The sequence below is a fragment of the Filicampus tigris genome, chromosome 6 (assembly GCF_054856515.1).
Source record: "Filicampus tigris isolate MCC_2025a chromosome 6, RoL_Ftig_1.0, whole genome shotgun sequence".
Taxonomy (NCBI): domain Eukaryota; kingdom Metazoa; phylum Chordata; class Actinopteri; order Syngnathiformes; family Syngnathidae; genus Filicampus; species Filicampus tigris.
This window is the reverse complement of record NC_141222.1, coordinates 9,594,128-9,611,097: the sequence shown is the minus strand read 5'-3', so window position 1 is coordinate 9,611,097 and position 16,970 is coordinate 9,594,128. Positions and strand designations below refer to the sequence as shown.

At 40.2% G+C, this 16,970-nt stretch overlaps 3 protein-coding genes and 1 long non-coding RNA gene across 5 annotated transcripts in view; 2 read left to right on the top strand and 2 right to left on the bottom strand.

Moving 5' to 3' along the window:
* Positions 1–4,551, bottom strand: part of pdcd11 (programmed cell death 11) — a 25,165-nt gene extending 20,614 nt beyond the window's left edge. The window contains exons 1-4 of one of the 2 annotated variants that reach the window (XM_086032597.1): positions 4,392–4,551; positions 3,960–4,077; positions 3,601–3,750; positions 1,958–2,122 (exon numbers count right to left, since the gene is read on the bottom strand). In XM_086032597.1, the coding sequence (XP_085888723.1) occupies positions 1,958–2,122; positions 3,601–3,750; positions 3,960–4,058 (414 nt within the window). In that variant the 5' untranslated portion in view covers positions 4,059–4,077; positions 4,392–4,551. The remainder of the gene's footprint in view (positions 1–1,957; positions 2,123–3,600; positions 3,751–3,959; positions 4,078–4,391) is intronic. The other variant, XM_086032598.1, reaches the window with a different exon arrangement.
* atp5mk (ATP synthase membrane subunit k) lies at positions 4,503–5,727 on the top strand. Its single transcript, XM_086032601.1, has 4 exons — positions 4,503–4,673; positions 5,236–5,336; positions 5,426–5,516; positions 5,607–5,727. Exons 2-3 carry the CDS (start codon positions 5,250–5,252, stop codon positions 5,513–5,515), a joined length of 177 nt encoding a protein of 58 aa, XP_085888727.1. The 5' UTR covers positions 4,503–4,673; positions 5,236–5,249; the 3' UTR covers position 5,516; positions 5,607–5,727.
* Positions 5,710–15,024, bottom strand: taf5 (TAF5 RNA polymerase II, TATA box binding protein (TBP)-associated factor). Its single transcript, XM_086032599.1, has 11 exons — positions 14,614–15,024; positions 11,592–11,823; positions 11,203–11,518; positions 10,683–10,846; positions 10,435–10,570; positions 10,215–10,335; positions 8,883–9,012; positions 8,606–8,770; positions 7,626–7,803; positions 7,295–7,472; positions 5,710–6,194 (listed from the first exon to the last, which is right to left on the bottom strand). The coding sequence occupies exons 1-11, from the start codon at positions 15,020–15,022 to the stop codon at positions 5,980–5,982; spliced, it is 2,244 nt and encodes a 747-aa protein (XP_085888725.1). The 5' UTR covers positions 15,023–15,024; the 3' UTR covers positions 5,710–5,979.
* Positions 14,656–16,970, top strand: LOC147145702 (uncharacterized). Its single transcript, XR_015087071.1, has 3 exons — positions 14,656–14,868; positions 15,263–15,388; positions 15,918–16,970. It is a non-coding gene; the product is annotated as an uncharacterized LOC147145702 (long non-coding RNA).

Sequence of the window (16,970 nt, the reverse complement as noted above, 5' to 3'; positions counted from 1 at the left end):
CCACAACCTCCGGGTTGGGAAACGACCACCCTTTTGACCACTGAGCCATGTCGCCTCTTGAGCTGACAGGCTGGACGATAGTATATCACGATATAAGTGTTTCATTATGGTCGGTTGGTTAATTTTTATTTATTTTTTTTTTAACTATTGAAAATAATGACCTGGGAAAAAAATGAATTTAGATTATTTTATTTTAACATAATACGAGGTCAACGTAACTATAAAAGAGTGAAATAAACTGGTGAGTATAAAGATTAAATAAACTCAGTTTTAAGCATAATGTGCTTAGTAGGGATGGGAAATATGTCTGAAAAACTGTCACAATCTATTTAACACTATTTCATATCAGTCAATATTGACAATTATTGATTTTGTTTTAAACCTATTAAAAAAAGTTAACTGTTTTGTGTACATCGTTATGTAGCGTAATGTGCAGTTTCTCCTCCACTAGTGCATTGTAAATGCTTATTTGCATTAGGTGCTACCCCAAAGCATTATTGTTGAGACACATACATTAGCCTTCATTCAATGTTCATGCAATGTAAGTGAACTAATAGTCTTTTGCAGTGCATACATTAGAGTTGACCAACCGTCTTAGGACTACTTTTTCTTTTTAGCGGACTCATTATTGCCATAGTTCATTCACATTTTACTTGCTTGATTTTAACTTGAGTGGGATGCCAGGGTCGGATATAGATAACTGCATATCAAAGACAGGGGACTCCTTTACTTGTACACCACGTCTTCCATCCGAATGTGTTTATTCGGGTTATCATTAATTTGCCCGCCGACTAGTCTCAAATTTTATTTGCGACTAGTCGCAAATTTTATTTGCGACTAGTCGACTAATCTATAAGGAAGAAAACTTGAATTTTAATACACATTGCTATTTTAGCCCAAACATTCAGGACAGTTTGTTAATTTAAATTCTATTGCTGTAACAACAACTGACTGAATAAAGGTGAACAATTGAAAGAGAAATACATTTCTGATACATTTTCCAATGCAATGCATGGCATTTATAATAAATAATGTAATGAGTAATGCTACCGACTCCCATTCCAGCAGGGCCTCATTCGCAAGCACCATGTTAGGCTAGATTCACACCGCAGGCAAATGCAACCCAGATCGGATTTTTTTGCCCATATGCGACCTGTATCAGATTTTTTTGTGACATTCTGAACGGCTCAATTCCAATTTTTTCAAATGCGACCTGGGTTGGTTTCATATGTGGTCCTAGATCGGATACGTATCTGATCTTTTCCAATGCATTCGCGGTCTGAACGGCCAAATCGCAGATACTGTATACGACATTGACGAGCCCGATGCACTCCGCACAGGCGGAGGGAAAGTGCTGGCAGCAGGGTGATCGAATCTGCAAAGTTGTTTTGAGTAACACTATTGACTTTATATTTTACTTTAATTTAATCCCACTTGAAACGCGAAACATAAGATGGACATTTATGGCGATCGTAGTAATTCAGCCACGGCTCAGATAGATTGATTTTTCACGTACGGCTATGACGTGACGTCATCGTTAGTGAAGTCTCCATGAAATGAGATAATAAAGCCTCGCCTCATAATTTCCCCCAAATACTGCATTTATTTCTACCTGCTAACTAATCGCTCGAATGCCCCGACACGCTGGACCACATTAACTAAAAGGAGCTCTGTTTTTTTGGGGGGGGGGACATAAATAAGAGTTATAAATTATTAAATTATAATATTTTACTGTTATAAATATTTATTTTCAGACCACATTTTTTTTTTCATTTTTAATTTGAGTTAAAAACAAGACAATGCCTAAGAATGTTCAAAGTAAGGAAACAACAAATATTTTCCATTTCATAATAGTTGTCAACACATATGCGAGGGACTACTCATGCTATAGCCAAAAGGCTCGGGGGGTACACCAAGCCAAAAAACGTTTAGAACCATTGCAATACTGTACACCTACCTCGATGTCATCTGAATCCAGTTGTTCAGTGAGCAGCTTTGTGTATGAGTCACAAATGTTCCTGATGCTGAGGAAGCCTTGCAGACCACAAGGTAGACTGACAGTCACCTCAAAGTCTGAAACCTCTTTCACGCAGCCCAGCATCAGCATGCCTTCCTTTACATGCTAGGAAGAAATAACACAATATTAAATATATTTTCATAACAGTGAAATCATATTGGTCTTCACTAGCGGTGAAACAGTATGCCCAAAATACCTGTACAAATCTTAGTTTTAAGTTTATGGTGTGGGTCACATTCAGGTACAGGGAAAGAACAAAATGAAAAACGAATGGCTTTTTGTTTGTTTTGTTTTTTATGAACAGGACTAGATTTAAATAGCTGCATTTAACAACACCTTAAAGTTTTTTGTTTTTTCAAAGAGAAGTGCAACAAACAGTTTGCCTTCTTTCAAGGAAATTGAAGGTCCATGTACCTGACATTGAGGATACAGAAGTGCAACACTAAAATTTTGCCCAGTGTGAATTATGCAATAAAAACATTATTTGTTTGCTCGATATGAAGAATTAGAAACTGCTTTTTAAAAGTCACCGGAAATTGGGGTGAGCTGAACTGCATTTGTTTAATTTGAGGTCCGCATTTGACCCGTGAGCCATTAGTTTGACACCTGTGAGCTTAGGGCTGCTCGATTATGCGATTTTGAACCGAAACCGAATTATCTGGATAAAACGATTTTAAAAAACGTTCAAATCGGCACATTCAATTCTTATTTTTGGTGTATCTAAGCCATTGTAGTTTCCTCTGCATTTCCGCTTCCTCCCGCGAGCGGGCAGCTCGATAACAACAACAACAATGGCGACAACATCCATGGCTAACGGCGATTCTGCTATTTGCTCAGGCAAGTGAGCATTTAGTTAATAAATCAGGCAAATATAGATCTGTAGTGTAGCGTGTGCCCCGCATGTACAATACAACCGGTGAGCAAGTAACTCAATATCTGAAAGGCGTCCCTTTTTTTCTCCTCTACAACGGACCACTGGTCCAACCGGACTATGCATCCGTACTTAAGCTTGACAGTGCATTGTATTATTGAGTGACAGTTTTGCACTAATCATTGATTTATGTTTAAGTAAGACCAGGGAGAAATGTGAAAGGCTAGTCACTTGCTGGTTGGCAAAATGACTTGCTGACAGAATGTTTGGTTTACAGACTTGACTGTCTACCTTCTCTCGGGTTGATGATTTCGTTTCAGATGGTATGTGCACTTTCTTCTTTCATTATTGGTTTAATTAAGAACAGATCTGAAATCTATTGTCTAAGTAAAATGCTGTTAATCCCAATGGATTGTTCTGTGTATTACGGTAAATTAAATTGACTGGCATTTTGAGTTCAAAGAAAGAAATATTAAGTTTAATTAAAAGAAATTCAAAATACTTCATTTTTCATTATTTTCTATTTTACAAAGAAATCATAATGGTAAAATCGGGTTTGAGAGAAAATAATCGTGATTTTCTTGTTAGGCAAAATCGAACAGCCCTATATGAGCAATATTATCTAATTCTTTAGGATTCCTTCTCATTTAATTTAATAAATTTATGTTCTCCTATTGTAATGTGTGTGGCTTTCCTTAGTTGTATTTTTTACCTTCGTATGTAGTATTTTCACACACTTTGCAGCTGCATTGAGAGTCAGGCCAGCTTCATTCGTCACAGCAGTCCTTTGCTTCTTTGCTTTCTTGTTGTCATCTTTGGAATCCCCCTTCCTTTTCTTAAAGTCTTCTTTTTCATTTGACTGCTATAAAAGAAACAAACTACTTTGAGCAAGGGAAACCTGGAAACAACCAAGCAGCTTGAAAAGTGAGAGTACATCATCAAGAATAGGAAGGAAAGCATAGGGTGGGGAACACATTAAAAACAAAGTACACTCAAGTGGCGATTAGCGAGGATTTTGTTCATTTTGCACGACATGCCAGCTCTGAATAGAAAAATGGAGATTAACGATACCTTGAAAAGGTTGTCCACCTCAATCCGTAGCGCTATTTTACTTTCACAAGCCTTCTTAACTGTCCCACCTCGAGGGAAGTCTTCCTCCGCTGATGCCATGTCTTATTTTTTCAGTTGTCTACGAAACAAATGCGCACATCATGAAACTTGTAAATCAAAACCTGGTTGATAATCAGCCTAACAAAAGATTACAACAGGTTTCTATGGGGTTTAATCTATTTTATATTTCTACTACTTAGCGTGATAGCTTTAAGTGTGCAACAGACAACACATCCATGTATGGTCAACACGTGGAAAATACAAATATTCCATTAATCATTAAAAGTACATACAGTATTTAACAGCTTTACATGTGAATTTAAATTTGAACCGACTTGTGGTCGAGCAAAGTTTGCTACCAATAAAACGCTGTTCGGAGGTTTAGGAACTCACATGTTGTTCAGCACGCCATTACTACGACCCGGAAGAAGAACTCGTTCGGACAGACCATAGCCTGGCGAATCACAAACAAGTGCAACTTATTGAAACGGTGTATGGCCAATCCGTGATCGCATTTGGTGATGGCGTTGTGAAACGTCGTCACTTTAGACCAATAGTGACAAAGATCTCAACGATCCTAGACTAGGCAGGACTTCCTTTCAATTCTCGCATCGAGGCCTCCGTTGAAGGGCACAGTCCTCCTCGCGTTATCTCGTCAAGGGACTTGTGCTCAAGGTAAGACTACAATTACTTGTTGTGCTTGGTTACTTTGGACTTGTCATTGATATCTGCTACAGTGTCATTTTAAATGCACAAATGTCCATGTCATATTTGTCTCGCATAATCTAACATAGACAAAGTGTTTGGAGCGGTCATACATTCGCTCGCTAACGACGATGCTGTGTAAACGGCTCACAGTTAGCTTAGTATGCTAACAAGCGAGAGCGACCAACCTGTCAATGTCAGACTAGAAGAGCTGCGGTTGCAGTTCTTCACCCATAGGAAAGTACAGCATCAGGCGTAAAAAACAACTCCGCGATGAACTGCATTAATTTCTGTTTTGACATCAGACGAATTAAGATAGTGCGCAATAGTTGCAAATTGTTGAAGTCCATACCAAAGGTGCTGGAATGCTATGGTGTGGCAGAGTATCGTTCAATGTGTACTGTATTGTATTAAACCCTTACAAGTTCAACTGCATTTTTTATCCGAAATATAAACACTCTACTTGTGTCTGATTAAGTGTAAGCTTATTCAATGACGAATTTATTGATCAATCCCCTTCATCCTGAAATAGGTTCACTAACCATCATGGGAGGTCATGACGCAGGATCACAGCACCAGTTCACTGGGTTTGCCAAGTACTTCAACGCATACACCATGGTTGGCAGGAGAAATGTAAGTCAACAGTAGCTGTATACAATTCCGTGTTATGTATTATAGAACTCTCATTTTAATGTACACTTGTTCCATGAATTACTTCTTAGTGTGTTTTGGCCACATATGCCGGCCTAGCAGCAATTGGACTCTTCTTTAAATTGAAGCCCAAGAAACAAGCCGCGGTCACTGAGAAGTAACGTAAGTGTACAGTTCCTCTTGACTGTTTTTCAATTGTACTAAAACACACTTTTACATCCGTGAACTGTATTGTGCCTGTCTGCTTTACAGATGTACAATTGATTTTTGCCTGCTGGAAGTGGAGAAGGCAGCTGGATGTGCTTGGAATATGATGACTGTTTGTTTTCCCTATGTTAACAATAAAGACCATTAATGACCAAAACATAAAAAACACTTTTATTTACATGTTTATCTATAAAAACACTATAGTACAAAAATGTCAGCCACATGTTGAGCTGTACTTGTAATTATTTCTAATATGGTTATTAGTTTAAATGGCACCGTATCAGGTCAACATATTTAAGTCCTGCATCACGGTCAAATTTAACAACGGATGAATATTAAATTTGCTTTTTATGATTACACCTTTTCACACAGTCCAAAAATATCAAAAACTATTTCAAGCTCAATTCAGTAAAAGGTCTTATGGATTGTAGCCACCTGCTGCCAAGAGCAGATTTCTGCGGGTGAAGTGAAGGTGTAGGACAGGTGAGGACTTAGTTGTATAGGAGCCTAGTAGAAGCTCCTGTGAGTTATCTTGTAAATGAATGTGTCCTGTAGTTGCAGTGAAGTCGTCTGTCTCCAAATCATCAAATGCTTTCGTGGCATCCCACAGGCGAACTGTGTTATCCATAGAGCCTAGGAGACACAAGATACTTGAATAGCCACATGTATAAATGTACAGTGTGTGTAGAAACCTTTCAAACCATCACATTTATCATGTGTCATCTTCCAAACCGCTTATCCTATACAGAGCCACGGGGAGGTGATGCAGCCTATCCCAGCTGACAATGGGCGTAAGGCAGACTACACCCCGAACTGGTCGCCAGCCAGTCGCAGGGCACACACACAGACACAGTCACTGAGCGGGAACTGATCCCACGCTGCCCGCACACAACTCAGGCGTGTGTACCACTACAACATCAGTGACCTCATCACATTTATTTATTTTTTATTTATTCATACTATTAATTATACTTATCTCTCAATGGGAAATGAAACTTACACTGTGCTGCATATTTGTCACACATGCAAGGCGATAATTCTGAGTGAAAGTGGTGCGAAAACAGTGCTGCGCCCCTTGACCTAGGGTGGAGTTGGGGCCTTGCCCAAGGACACCTTGACAATAGTCAGGAAACAAACTGACATTTCTCCCAACAACTAGTTGTCAATTGGTCTTTTTTTTTCCGATGTGCTCCGGTCCTTACCGATGAGCTTTTGCCAAACCATTTATTGACCCACGTGCCAACTCTTATTACAATACACTAGAGGTGCGACAAACTATCGATAACTGTTTCTGTTAGTCGTTTAGAGACCTTATTTAGTTTACAACTGTCCAAATCCTTGTAAATGCAGCTTGTCAGCAGTAAATATTCTCACGTTTTTGTAGTCCTCCATGAAAGCAGACCGATTATCTTTATGTTGAATCAATTGAAACATTTCCATACAGCTACTTTTACTTTGCAAAACAATGATCAATATTTTTCCTATTTTCTGACATGTTACAAGACCAAACCAGTAACTGAATCATAATTTGTTTGTGCAATTTCAATCAATGTCCTGTTTTAGAATAAAGTGATGGAAAATATGTATCTTTTTTAAAAAATATGATTCATCGATTAATGGCCAAGATAATTTACAGATTAATTGATTAAAATAATCATTAGTTTCAGCCCTACACTACTACTTTTGGATGGAGCATGCTATAGCAGTCTACACAACTACAGTGAAGTACGCACCAGAGGCAAGAATTTCACCATCCCTGCTGAACTTGAGAGAGTAGATGGTGTCTGTATGGCCTTTGAGCTCTCCAATCATGAGTCCGTGACCAATGTCCCAAAGAAGAACTCTGCCATCAGTGGCGCCCGAAGCCAAAAACTTCCCGTTGGGAGAGAAAGACAGCGCATGGATTGGACCCTAGAAGATGTGGTACAAAGATGTTAGACTTCTCTTTGGCACTTCATTGCTGCTGTGAACAACTCCAATCTATGGTATGGACCTGAGTGTATAAGGCTCGACACAATACATCAGATCCACATTCAGCAAAGTAAGAATGTTAATCATTTTTACCTTGTGACCTGTAAAGATGCGAACACAGTTCCCATTCAGGACATCCCACAGGCGGATCGTGCGATCAGATGAACCCGTGGCCACATAATTAGAGTTGGGGTGGAAGCGGGTGCATGTGATGTCCGCCAGGTGACCAGCGAACATCCGCAGAGGCTGATAGTGATCTGTAACCCATAGGCTGAAGGAGGGAGATATTAGATATGATAGATAATTTATTCATCTCGCGGGCATCATGTGATTGGCAATGTTCTGCAAGATTGACACTGAGAGTGCCTTTCCGGGCTCCTTTCTTATCATATGTAAAACAATATCAATACTGATTCCACTCATGTCGTTTGTTTATTAGCGCAAATTAAGCTTGCTAGTCGCTAGAGAAAAGTCGCTCAAAATAGCGACCAAATCGCTAAGTTGGCAAAACAGCTCCACTCTGTGGGCAGCAATGTAGTGGGTGAAATCTGTACTTTAAACCACGGAAGCGACTTAAAAAAATAAATAAATAAAAAAATCTGATAAACACAAATTATCAATAGAACTGATTAATGGCCCAGCCCTAATTCTACTGTGTATTACCCTGTTAGTAGCTGCATGGAATGTGATTTTTGATGATGTAATATGAAAATATAACTATTCCTTGTCTCCAAATTCAATGTATCTTTTAAATCTGCTCATATATGGTACACAGTGGTTACAGTTTTCTCCATGTTTTATCAAGTATCATCAGTAGCATTTTATCCTTATACACTACAATACCTATGAGGAAATGTTGATACTACAGTACATGATTTGACCACTCGATGGCATCTGATCCTTGAGTGTAAACAGTGTGTTTACTCCAGCATACTAACAGGGTATGTAGCACTGTAGACAGAGTTGGGTATTTTAAGTACATTTAACAGTATGTGGATTTTTGCATCTGCTGCTTCAAAGTGTCACACAAACATGGTTGGTTTTCAAATTTGGTAAGGCAAACAAGTTCTTACCGGGCAACTCTGTCATGTCCCCCAGAGACAAAATAGTAGCCATGAGGAGAAAACTGGGTGTCCCACACAGGGTAGTTGTGGCCTTTGTAGCCCACCAGACAGGTAAAGGTTTGGAGACTCCACAGCCTCACTGTGCCATCTTCAGAGCTCGACAGCAGGTAGTTCCTAAACGTGCACATCAGTCGTCACTACATTGATCGTGTTTAGTGCTGAAGCACATCATTCAGGAGAGCATGGGGTCCATGCAGCAACCAGGTGGAGAACAGTTGCTTTTTACCTGTCCGGGCTAAAGCTGATTCCATAAACAGGACCGCTGTGCCCGTATAGGAGCTTGGACTCACTCGCTGTCTTTTCATCCATGATCCTCTCCAGCACATCATCTGACTCTTTATCAATCATGTTTAAGTCTTTAGCAAGAGAAACAACACAAAGTTAGCTCCATTGTACAAAACGCTACTTGATGATGACAATCATTGGTCAGAGGTTCACAAAAAAAATCTACACCTTGCACATCATGGAAATTGGCAAGAAAGCATCATTTTTAATGAACAACACTTTTCTTTTAAAGCTGTCTAATGTCATTTAATGTGAACACCATTCTATTTTTATGTAGGTGAACATTTTCCACATGGATCTAATACAAGATAATTAGTGGCAATTAAAATGTTAAAACTGTATGTAATGTGTTTGCTACTCAGGATTTCTTATTACATTTTGTATTACCTTGGATTCAGAAGACTGCATATGTATGAAATGTTTTCCTCCTATTAGGAATCTTGATCCAAGCTTTTCCACTCATGATTTGGTAAGTGACAAATGTTTTATGCCAGTGGTGGGCTGCTCGCGGCTAGATATAAGTTACAATTAAATCTGGCCTGCCAGATGACGATGAAAAATAACTGGAAATTTGGGATGTCACAATATTGACGGCACTAAAATTGCCTCGATATCATTGTGGCCTTGAGCTGATTATTTTATTTATCCTTACTTGGCTGTTTCTATACATGTGTTGCCTTTATTAAGAGTATTCCTGTGTTTCTGATTTGACTTGAATTTTTAGACTGAAGCAAAGGAATCAGTTAGTAGACAATATCATGTTTCTAATGTTTTAAATGAGAAATTATCTGTTCACTAATTTGACACTGTCTTATATTTCTTAATGGGCAGTTTTTCTTGTCAGCATAGCATGATTTTTGGTGCAGCAAAAATAGCATTTTGGAGGTACTGTATAGGAATGTAAAAATTGGATGGACAGGGATGCAAGTGCATGGTATGATACATATGTATATATTTGAAGACGTCTTTTTTGACAAAAAAGTATGGGGAAATGCACGGATCGTGTACGTTGAACCTTTCTGCAATACAATGAGGCTTACTGCAATACCGTGAGCATTCCCACGATATCGCAATAATTACTGTACCGTGATCAAACCAAACCACGAGCTTTCGATGCTGTTACATCCCTACTGATAGTAATAAGATATTCTTGGTAGGAGAAATAGTTTGCCTGATGAAAACGTAATTTCGGCCCGAAATAAAATTGTTAGGTTGTTGCCGACCCCCATTTTAGACCTTGGTGGAGGCGACTGCTATTGTTGACTCACTGTACCTGCTGCTGACTTGACTTTGCGTAGCTTTTTTGGAGTGACACTCCACACTCTGACTGAAGAGTCAGCGAAGCCTCCCGCGATTAAACTGGAGTCATCTGTGACGTCCACAGCAGTTAAACCCTGCAGAAAACGTTTTTTTTTAAACTCAGGATGCAACAATGAAGTTTACATTTACCCAACTTGAACCCCAATTGAAAAGTGAGTAGAAGGCGTTCATACCTGGTATGCGTTGAGAAAAGAGTAGAAGCAAATAGAAGGGAGGTTATCTGGTCCCAGCCGGATCCTCTTGGTGGCCTCTTTCATGTACATGATCTTGTCCAGTTTATCCGAGTCCTTTAGTTCTGGAAGAGGTATCCTGAGAAACAGCAGTTTTCAGGAAATTTATGAAGCTTGCATGAAGGTCCAAAATTGGTTCAATGAATCGCATGTGTCTATGCTTGAAAACACAGATAAAGGTAAATCTATACCTTGTTTGTGCCGGTGCATTGGGATCCTGCTTTTTGCTCTTGGAGCCCATGCTGTCCTTTTTGGGTTTTTTCTTCTTGGGTTTGCCCTCCTCGTTCTCCGCTTCCTCGTCCTCATCATCAAGTGGCAGTTCAATTTCCGGTTCCTTAAGCAAGCCATAATAAACCTAGAAGGAGGTGGATGAAAGAGGCACCTGTGAGCTGGCAGCCTGTTACAACAGCTCTGCTAATAATCTCAGTAATTTATACTTTTCCGACAGTTTTTGTCATTTAATGTTCATCGTGCATCATGCAAACCCATTGTGGACTGTTTTCAGCAATATTGGCCGTTACAATCTTTGGCGGGGAGCATCAGCACTTCACTTGTATGGGCTTTCACCGACAGCATGTATACAAAAGCTCCATTTTTATTGAGCGGAGAATTGTCTACGATGTTACAAACCGTGAGGAGCTTTGGCAAGGAGCTTTGTCACTCATAAGATGTTAATTGTTGACTTTAATGTTTTATGTACAGCATGCCAACCTTTGCCTTGTTGGCCTCTCTCTTGCCCTCTCCAGCCAGACTACCAGACATGGCATCAATCTGGCTCTTACTGCGTGGCATGCCATCAAATATGTCAATGTAGAGGTGCTCCTGGATGATATTCCAGATCTGGTTGTTCTGGCGCTCTTGCAGGTGCCTCTTGAGCAACTGGTATGAGTCCCGGGAGATGCGCAGAACAAACTTGCTTGTGCGAAAGTCGAGCAGGGTCTCGTTGCCTCTCATGTGCTCCTTCTTTGTCAAACCCGACAACACTTGAAGGTCTTCTCTGTAATAACACTCTTGATCCCCGCTAAACCTGAAATGGAAAGGCGTCAGGTTAGTGACATTGCAAGCAAGCAGAGGAAGGGAATCTTGTCGAGAAAACTCACTTTTCAAAGAATGCCTTGGCCACATTCTCATGGTTGTTGTACACCAGTTCCAGGTACATGTGCACAAACAATGGGTAGAAAACCTGGGACAGTTCTGCTCGGTGACAATCCAGAACTGTTTCTATAAACTTTTTCAAGCCGCTGTAATAAACCTCATAGAGAGCTGGGTCTCCCTGCTGGCTGTAAGCAGACAAAACCACACTCACATCCGGCTGGTCCTCTGCAGGTGGAGCTGAAACACAAGTTAGCATTTCAAAATAGAATAAAATGTTGAATATTTCTGCCAACAGTCACTGATGGTGCAGTTTGCCTAACTTCAGTGCAGGCAGATAATTTTAGAGCGAATTGTCAATCTCTATATTTGTCCTGTGACTGACTGGCAACCAGTCCAGGGTGTAGTCCGACTTTCGACTCAAGTCAGCTGGGATTGGCTCCAGCTTTCTGCAACCCCTAACAGGGCAAGCGATATAGAAAATTAGATGGATTTCTGCCTACTCATGGAGATAAATAAGGTTGGAACCAGCTCTCAAGATGATATTGGACAGTTGTACACCACTGTTAAATGAATAAATCTGTGTGTCAATCAAAACTGAGCATTGTTAACTTTGGAAAGGCACAATACAAGATGCAGCTATTGTAATTTATGTTATTATATCATGCAATTGTAACTACTTCTGTGAGTGTATATATATATATATATATATATATATATATAGTATATATATACACACACACACACACACACACACACACTGTAAATACAAGAGGGGGCGTGGACATTAGACAGGTTGGTCTCTTGCTGGCTGCAGGCTGCAAAGTATGAGCGGCTAGATCGACATGTGCCAATCACGTACTTTTCCACATAAATCAGCCAATCATGACCATTTTCCCACTCATTTGTCGCGGTGATATGTAGACTTGTGACTTTATTCATGTTTGGGTGTATGCTGGCGTCACACTAATAAACCGTCATAGTTTGTGCAACATGCCTCGGGAATACAGGCTAGTTATGAATGATGCGGACTAAAAGCATGTAAACTGAATGTTAACCGATCATCCAGGATATCACGTTTGACTTGCTCCCTAACATACTTAGTGTGTGTGTGCGTGAGTGCGTGAGTGCGTTTATATTTGTTGGTTCAACTTTAGCGACTGTTTTCTGAGTGTGTGTGTGTTTAAGATTTTGGTTAGCGTGCTTGCACGGTCGCCAAGTTTTCCTCGTAATCCATATGGCTCGTGGTGCAACAGAAGTGCTCTTCACGGTGACCGTTTTGGCACATCGAACAATGTTATTCCCACCGATGTCAGTCTTGTCAACCCCAAACCATTTACAGACTGTACGGACGACGTGGACTCGCGCCTTGCTATTACAGTATTCCCCGCTGGACACTCCTCCATACTTGAAGCTTGGCTGCAGTGCGGAGTCACATGACCGGGTCCTGCCTGCTGATTCGGCGAATGATTATCACTTCCTCCTCCTCTGCCGTCAATGCGCACTGATTTTTCAGCATTTCCTCATACTTTGCGGCAGTCGACTGACTCGAGTCAGAGGCAGTATTAATACTCGATAATGTAAAATTACACATTGTGAAAGCAAGATTGACGATGATATCAATAACGATATATATCGCCTACCTCTATTGGAAAGCTTTTGAATTTAGTAATCTTGGGTATTCAACTTCCTCTACTGAATGTGGACTGGTCACGTTGTCTTATTGTGAACGCAGTTTTTTTCACCAACCATTCTGCGGATCGTGCCCATCCTGAACCAATGCTTGATACTTACCAATCAAAGATGATTCATTCCACTGCACCACTAGTGTTTTTTTTTTTTAACTACTAGTGTGTACAGGTACGCAAAAGCGCGTTGTGACGCAAATGACGGTATGCATCAGTGATTTCTGTTGCGCATGCATACCTGCGTACCAGTTATGTGCACCCCTGGCCATATACACAGTGCCAGCCAGGGAGGAGACTAGCCCACATTATGTTTAGATTTTTCCCTCGCCCGTCTGAGAGCATTCGCGAGGATGGAAAAGCTGCCCAGATCTGATCATTATATGATTCCTGAAAACAAACGAGAAAATTCAATCGACTTGTGTGAGTCTTTATTTACATTGGACACCTTTTTGAAAGCTAAAACGAACACGCATTGAGTAAGTAGTTGTTTTGTAAATTGCTAATTGGGCTTATGGCCTCGAGACCTGCAAAACATTCCAACAAGTTATTGCTCGCATTTACATGGCTTTTAAAAATGGATTCTTGGCTGCATGTAAACGCAGTCCATGACTGGCCAAGCCGACTATTTCTTTGTGAATGTTGTTATTATGCACAAAAACATAATATTGTGATGTTTTTTTTAATATGAACTCTTTTATTTATTTTTTTTTTACAATATCGTGAGCTTTTTATATATTGCCATCCCACGATATTGTGATAATTATCGTATCGTGAGGTTCATATCATGATATTGTTACATTTCCTGACATCCCTATTAGCAACTCTAACAGATGTCAAAATAAACTCTCTTTCAGAGTAATTCATGGTTCACTTGCCTTTACTTTAGTGAGTCTATTTTATAAGAGTAAATAATGAAAACGAGTAAGTACAATATACCTGATATTGTTCATCATAGTACAGTTATTTTATTGCCTGTGTTTGTTAAAAAATATACGGGAAGATAAGCTTAATTATCAAATTGCTATATTCGGTGGATGTAGGATCGCAATTACATTCCTTTTCAAAATGGTTTACCCCTCCCTTTTATCAATTTCATAAACCTCTAATGGGTTGAACAAAGAAAAAAACATAAGAACTATACAGCACACGGCAAATAAATGCGACAAAATATCCTCGGTGCAGGAAAAAATAATAATGCACATAAACAAAAATGGTTCGGAGGGTTATCAACTACAATTACAAAAATAGTAAGTATAATAAAATGTTACATGACATCACGCATGTTAGCGTTTAGTAAAATGAAAATAAAGAAATTCTCCATGTGCAAAGTTCTATACCGTACCTTTGACTGGCGCCTGAGATCCAGAGGAGGATGTCACTCGGCTCAGAAGAGAGTTGGCATCCAGACCTCCTCCTTCCACAGTCCCTGGTGCACCTCCAGAACCTGTGGACGCATCGCCACCCTTCACATCGAACAAATCCTGTGGTAATCCAGCTTCACGACGCAAAATGTCGACAGACTCGGACAGTTGGTTCTTTTTAAGGAATTGCAGAATTGCCAGCAACGTCTGCTTCTCCTCCAGAGCTCCTGTCGCGGGTTTGTTACTTCCAACCGAAGCACCGGGCCCGGGGGACGCAGAAAGTACCCTCACGTCATTCGCATTGTTGTTTACGACGGCATCAACGGGTGGTTCTGTTTTAATGTCCTTTATTTCAACAGCGTCGGCCATACCGCCGTGCACGGCCGCCATTTTCGAAATGAACTGCGCATGCGCAATAGTACAAAAAAGTAAAACCCTCGTGGTGCTACATACCGCCATCTGATTGGCCATCTCTGAATTACGTCAATACGAGATGGCTGCACCGTGGTCACATGCCTTTAAAATTAACTACAATTAAAAAATTTAGCAACCCTGTAAAGTGAATGGAGTACAGTATTTTGTTTTTAAATACATTATAAATGTTTTAAAATAACTGCTGAAAATTCATAGGATATTGCCGCCTCGTCCTTGCCGCCGAAGTGCCACCCGAACTCGTGCGCAGCATGGCCTTGGAGTCAAACAGCGCATCCAGTTGGAGAGATGGATGGGGAGTGATTTCAGATTGAAAAGAGCAAGGTATTTTAGCGGTGTTATACACCAGGGATGGGCAACTGAAATGCTGGAGAGGGTCGCAATTTTTCATCAGTGCAGCGGGGCCACGCACTTCTATGTAACGATAATGGTGATTAGTATAGTATAGTATATAGTATAGATAGTATATAGTATAGATAGTATATATCGATACCTAATGTTATTGTTATATTATGTTTTGCACGTTCTATAACACACACACACATATATATATATATATATATATATATATATATATATATATATATATATATATATATATATCACATTTTATTTATATAGCACTTTTCATACATGAAATGCAGCTCAAAGTGCTGTGCAATAAAAACATCCAAAATACACCACAAAAAGAAGATCCGCTCCCTAACATAGGCAAAGACACAAAGACATATATCCACAAGCACATCAGCACTCACACAAACACACAGCACACAGCATTATAAACTGTGTTAAAAAGACATGACAAGGCACAGAGAATGTGTATGTATATGTATATATGTATCTGTCTATGCAGACCTGGGCAGTCCGTCCCTGGGCCTTCAGTGACATAAGTGCTGTCCCCTGTCACCAGAGACACCGCAACTAGGCACACTAGGCAATTGCCCCGAGCTGGAAGGGGCCCCCAGGAGGACAGCGCTGATTTTGGTTCTTTTGTCAATGACAAAATGACTGAACTTTTAGACATGCAACATCGATGCATTGGGGGAAAAAACCTACCCAGAGTCCCCCACTAGCTCTCACTGCTTAGTGTGTTAAGGCCGATATCGATCCATATCAATGACACATTTAACCAGAAACCTCCATAGACACTGCAGTGACACATAGAAAACACTCCTAAAAGGGGGTCCGACTGCCCATGGCCAGCTTTCAAATGAAGCAAGCGTATCAGACCGTCAGGGCATGCAAAAAGAAAAAAAATACACGAAGATGAAGAAAAAAGCAAATGGGAAAGTGGTATGTTCAAACGTGTATAATCTGACATTATTAAATAAAAATTTTAAAAAACATGACATGTTTACTGCACCTTAAGGCCAAAACACGGCCAATATCAATCCATATCAATGACACCTGTAACCTGAAACCTCCATAGACAGTGCAGCGACACCTTGAAAACCGCCGTAAAAGGGGCCCCAACGGCCCGTGGCTGGCTTTCTGCGGTACGTAAAACTCGAGGAAAAATGAAGCAAGCATGTCAGACGGTCAGAGCATGCAGAAAGATAACAAAAAAACAAAAACATGATGAAGATAAAAGAAGGGTCCCCATGGTTTCTCTTGCCTTGGGCCCCCAAGGTGACTCGAAACGCCCCTGCCTGTCACCCTCAGCCTGCATGCAGGCACTGAGTGGCGTCGGCATGTTTATGTCCTCTGATTGTCTGATTATAGCTAACTAGTTTTAAGATGTGCAGCCAATCATATTGCAGGAGTTGTGTGCTGCCCAGAACTCAGTGGGATTCCTAATTAAGTGCAGCTGACTAAGGAGGATGAATGTCGGACATTATAAAAAACAAATAATTTTCAAGGTGGACATTTAAAAAAAAAATGGATATTGTGAGGGTAGATCAGGCAA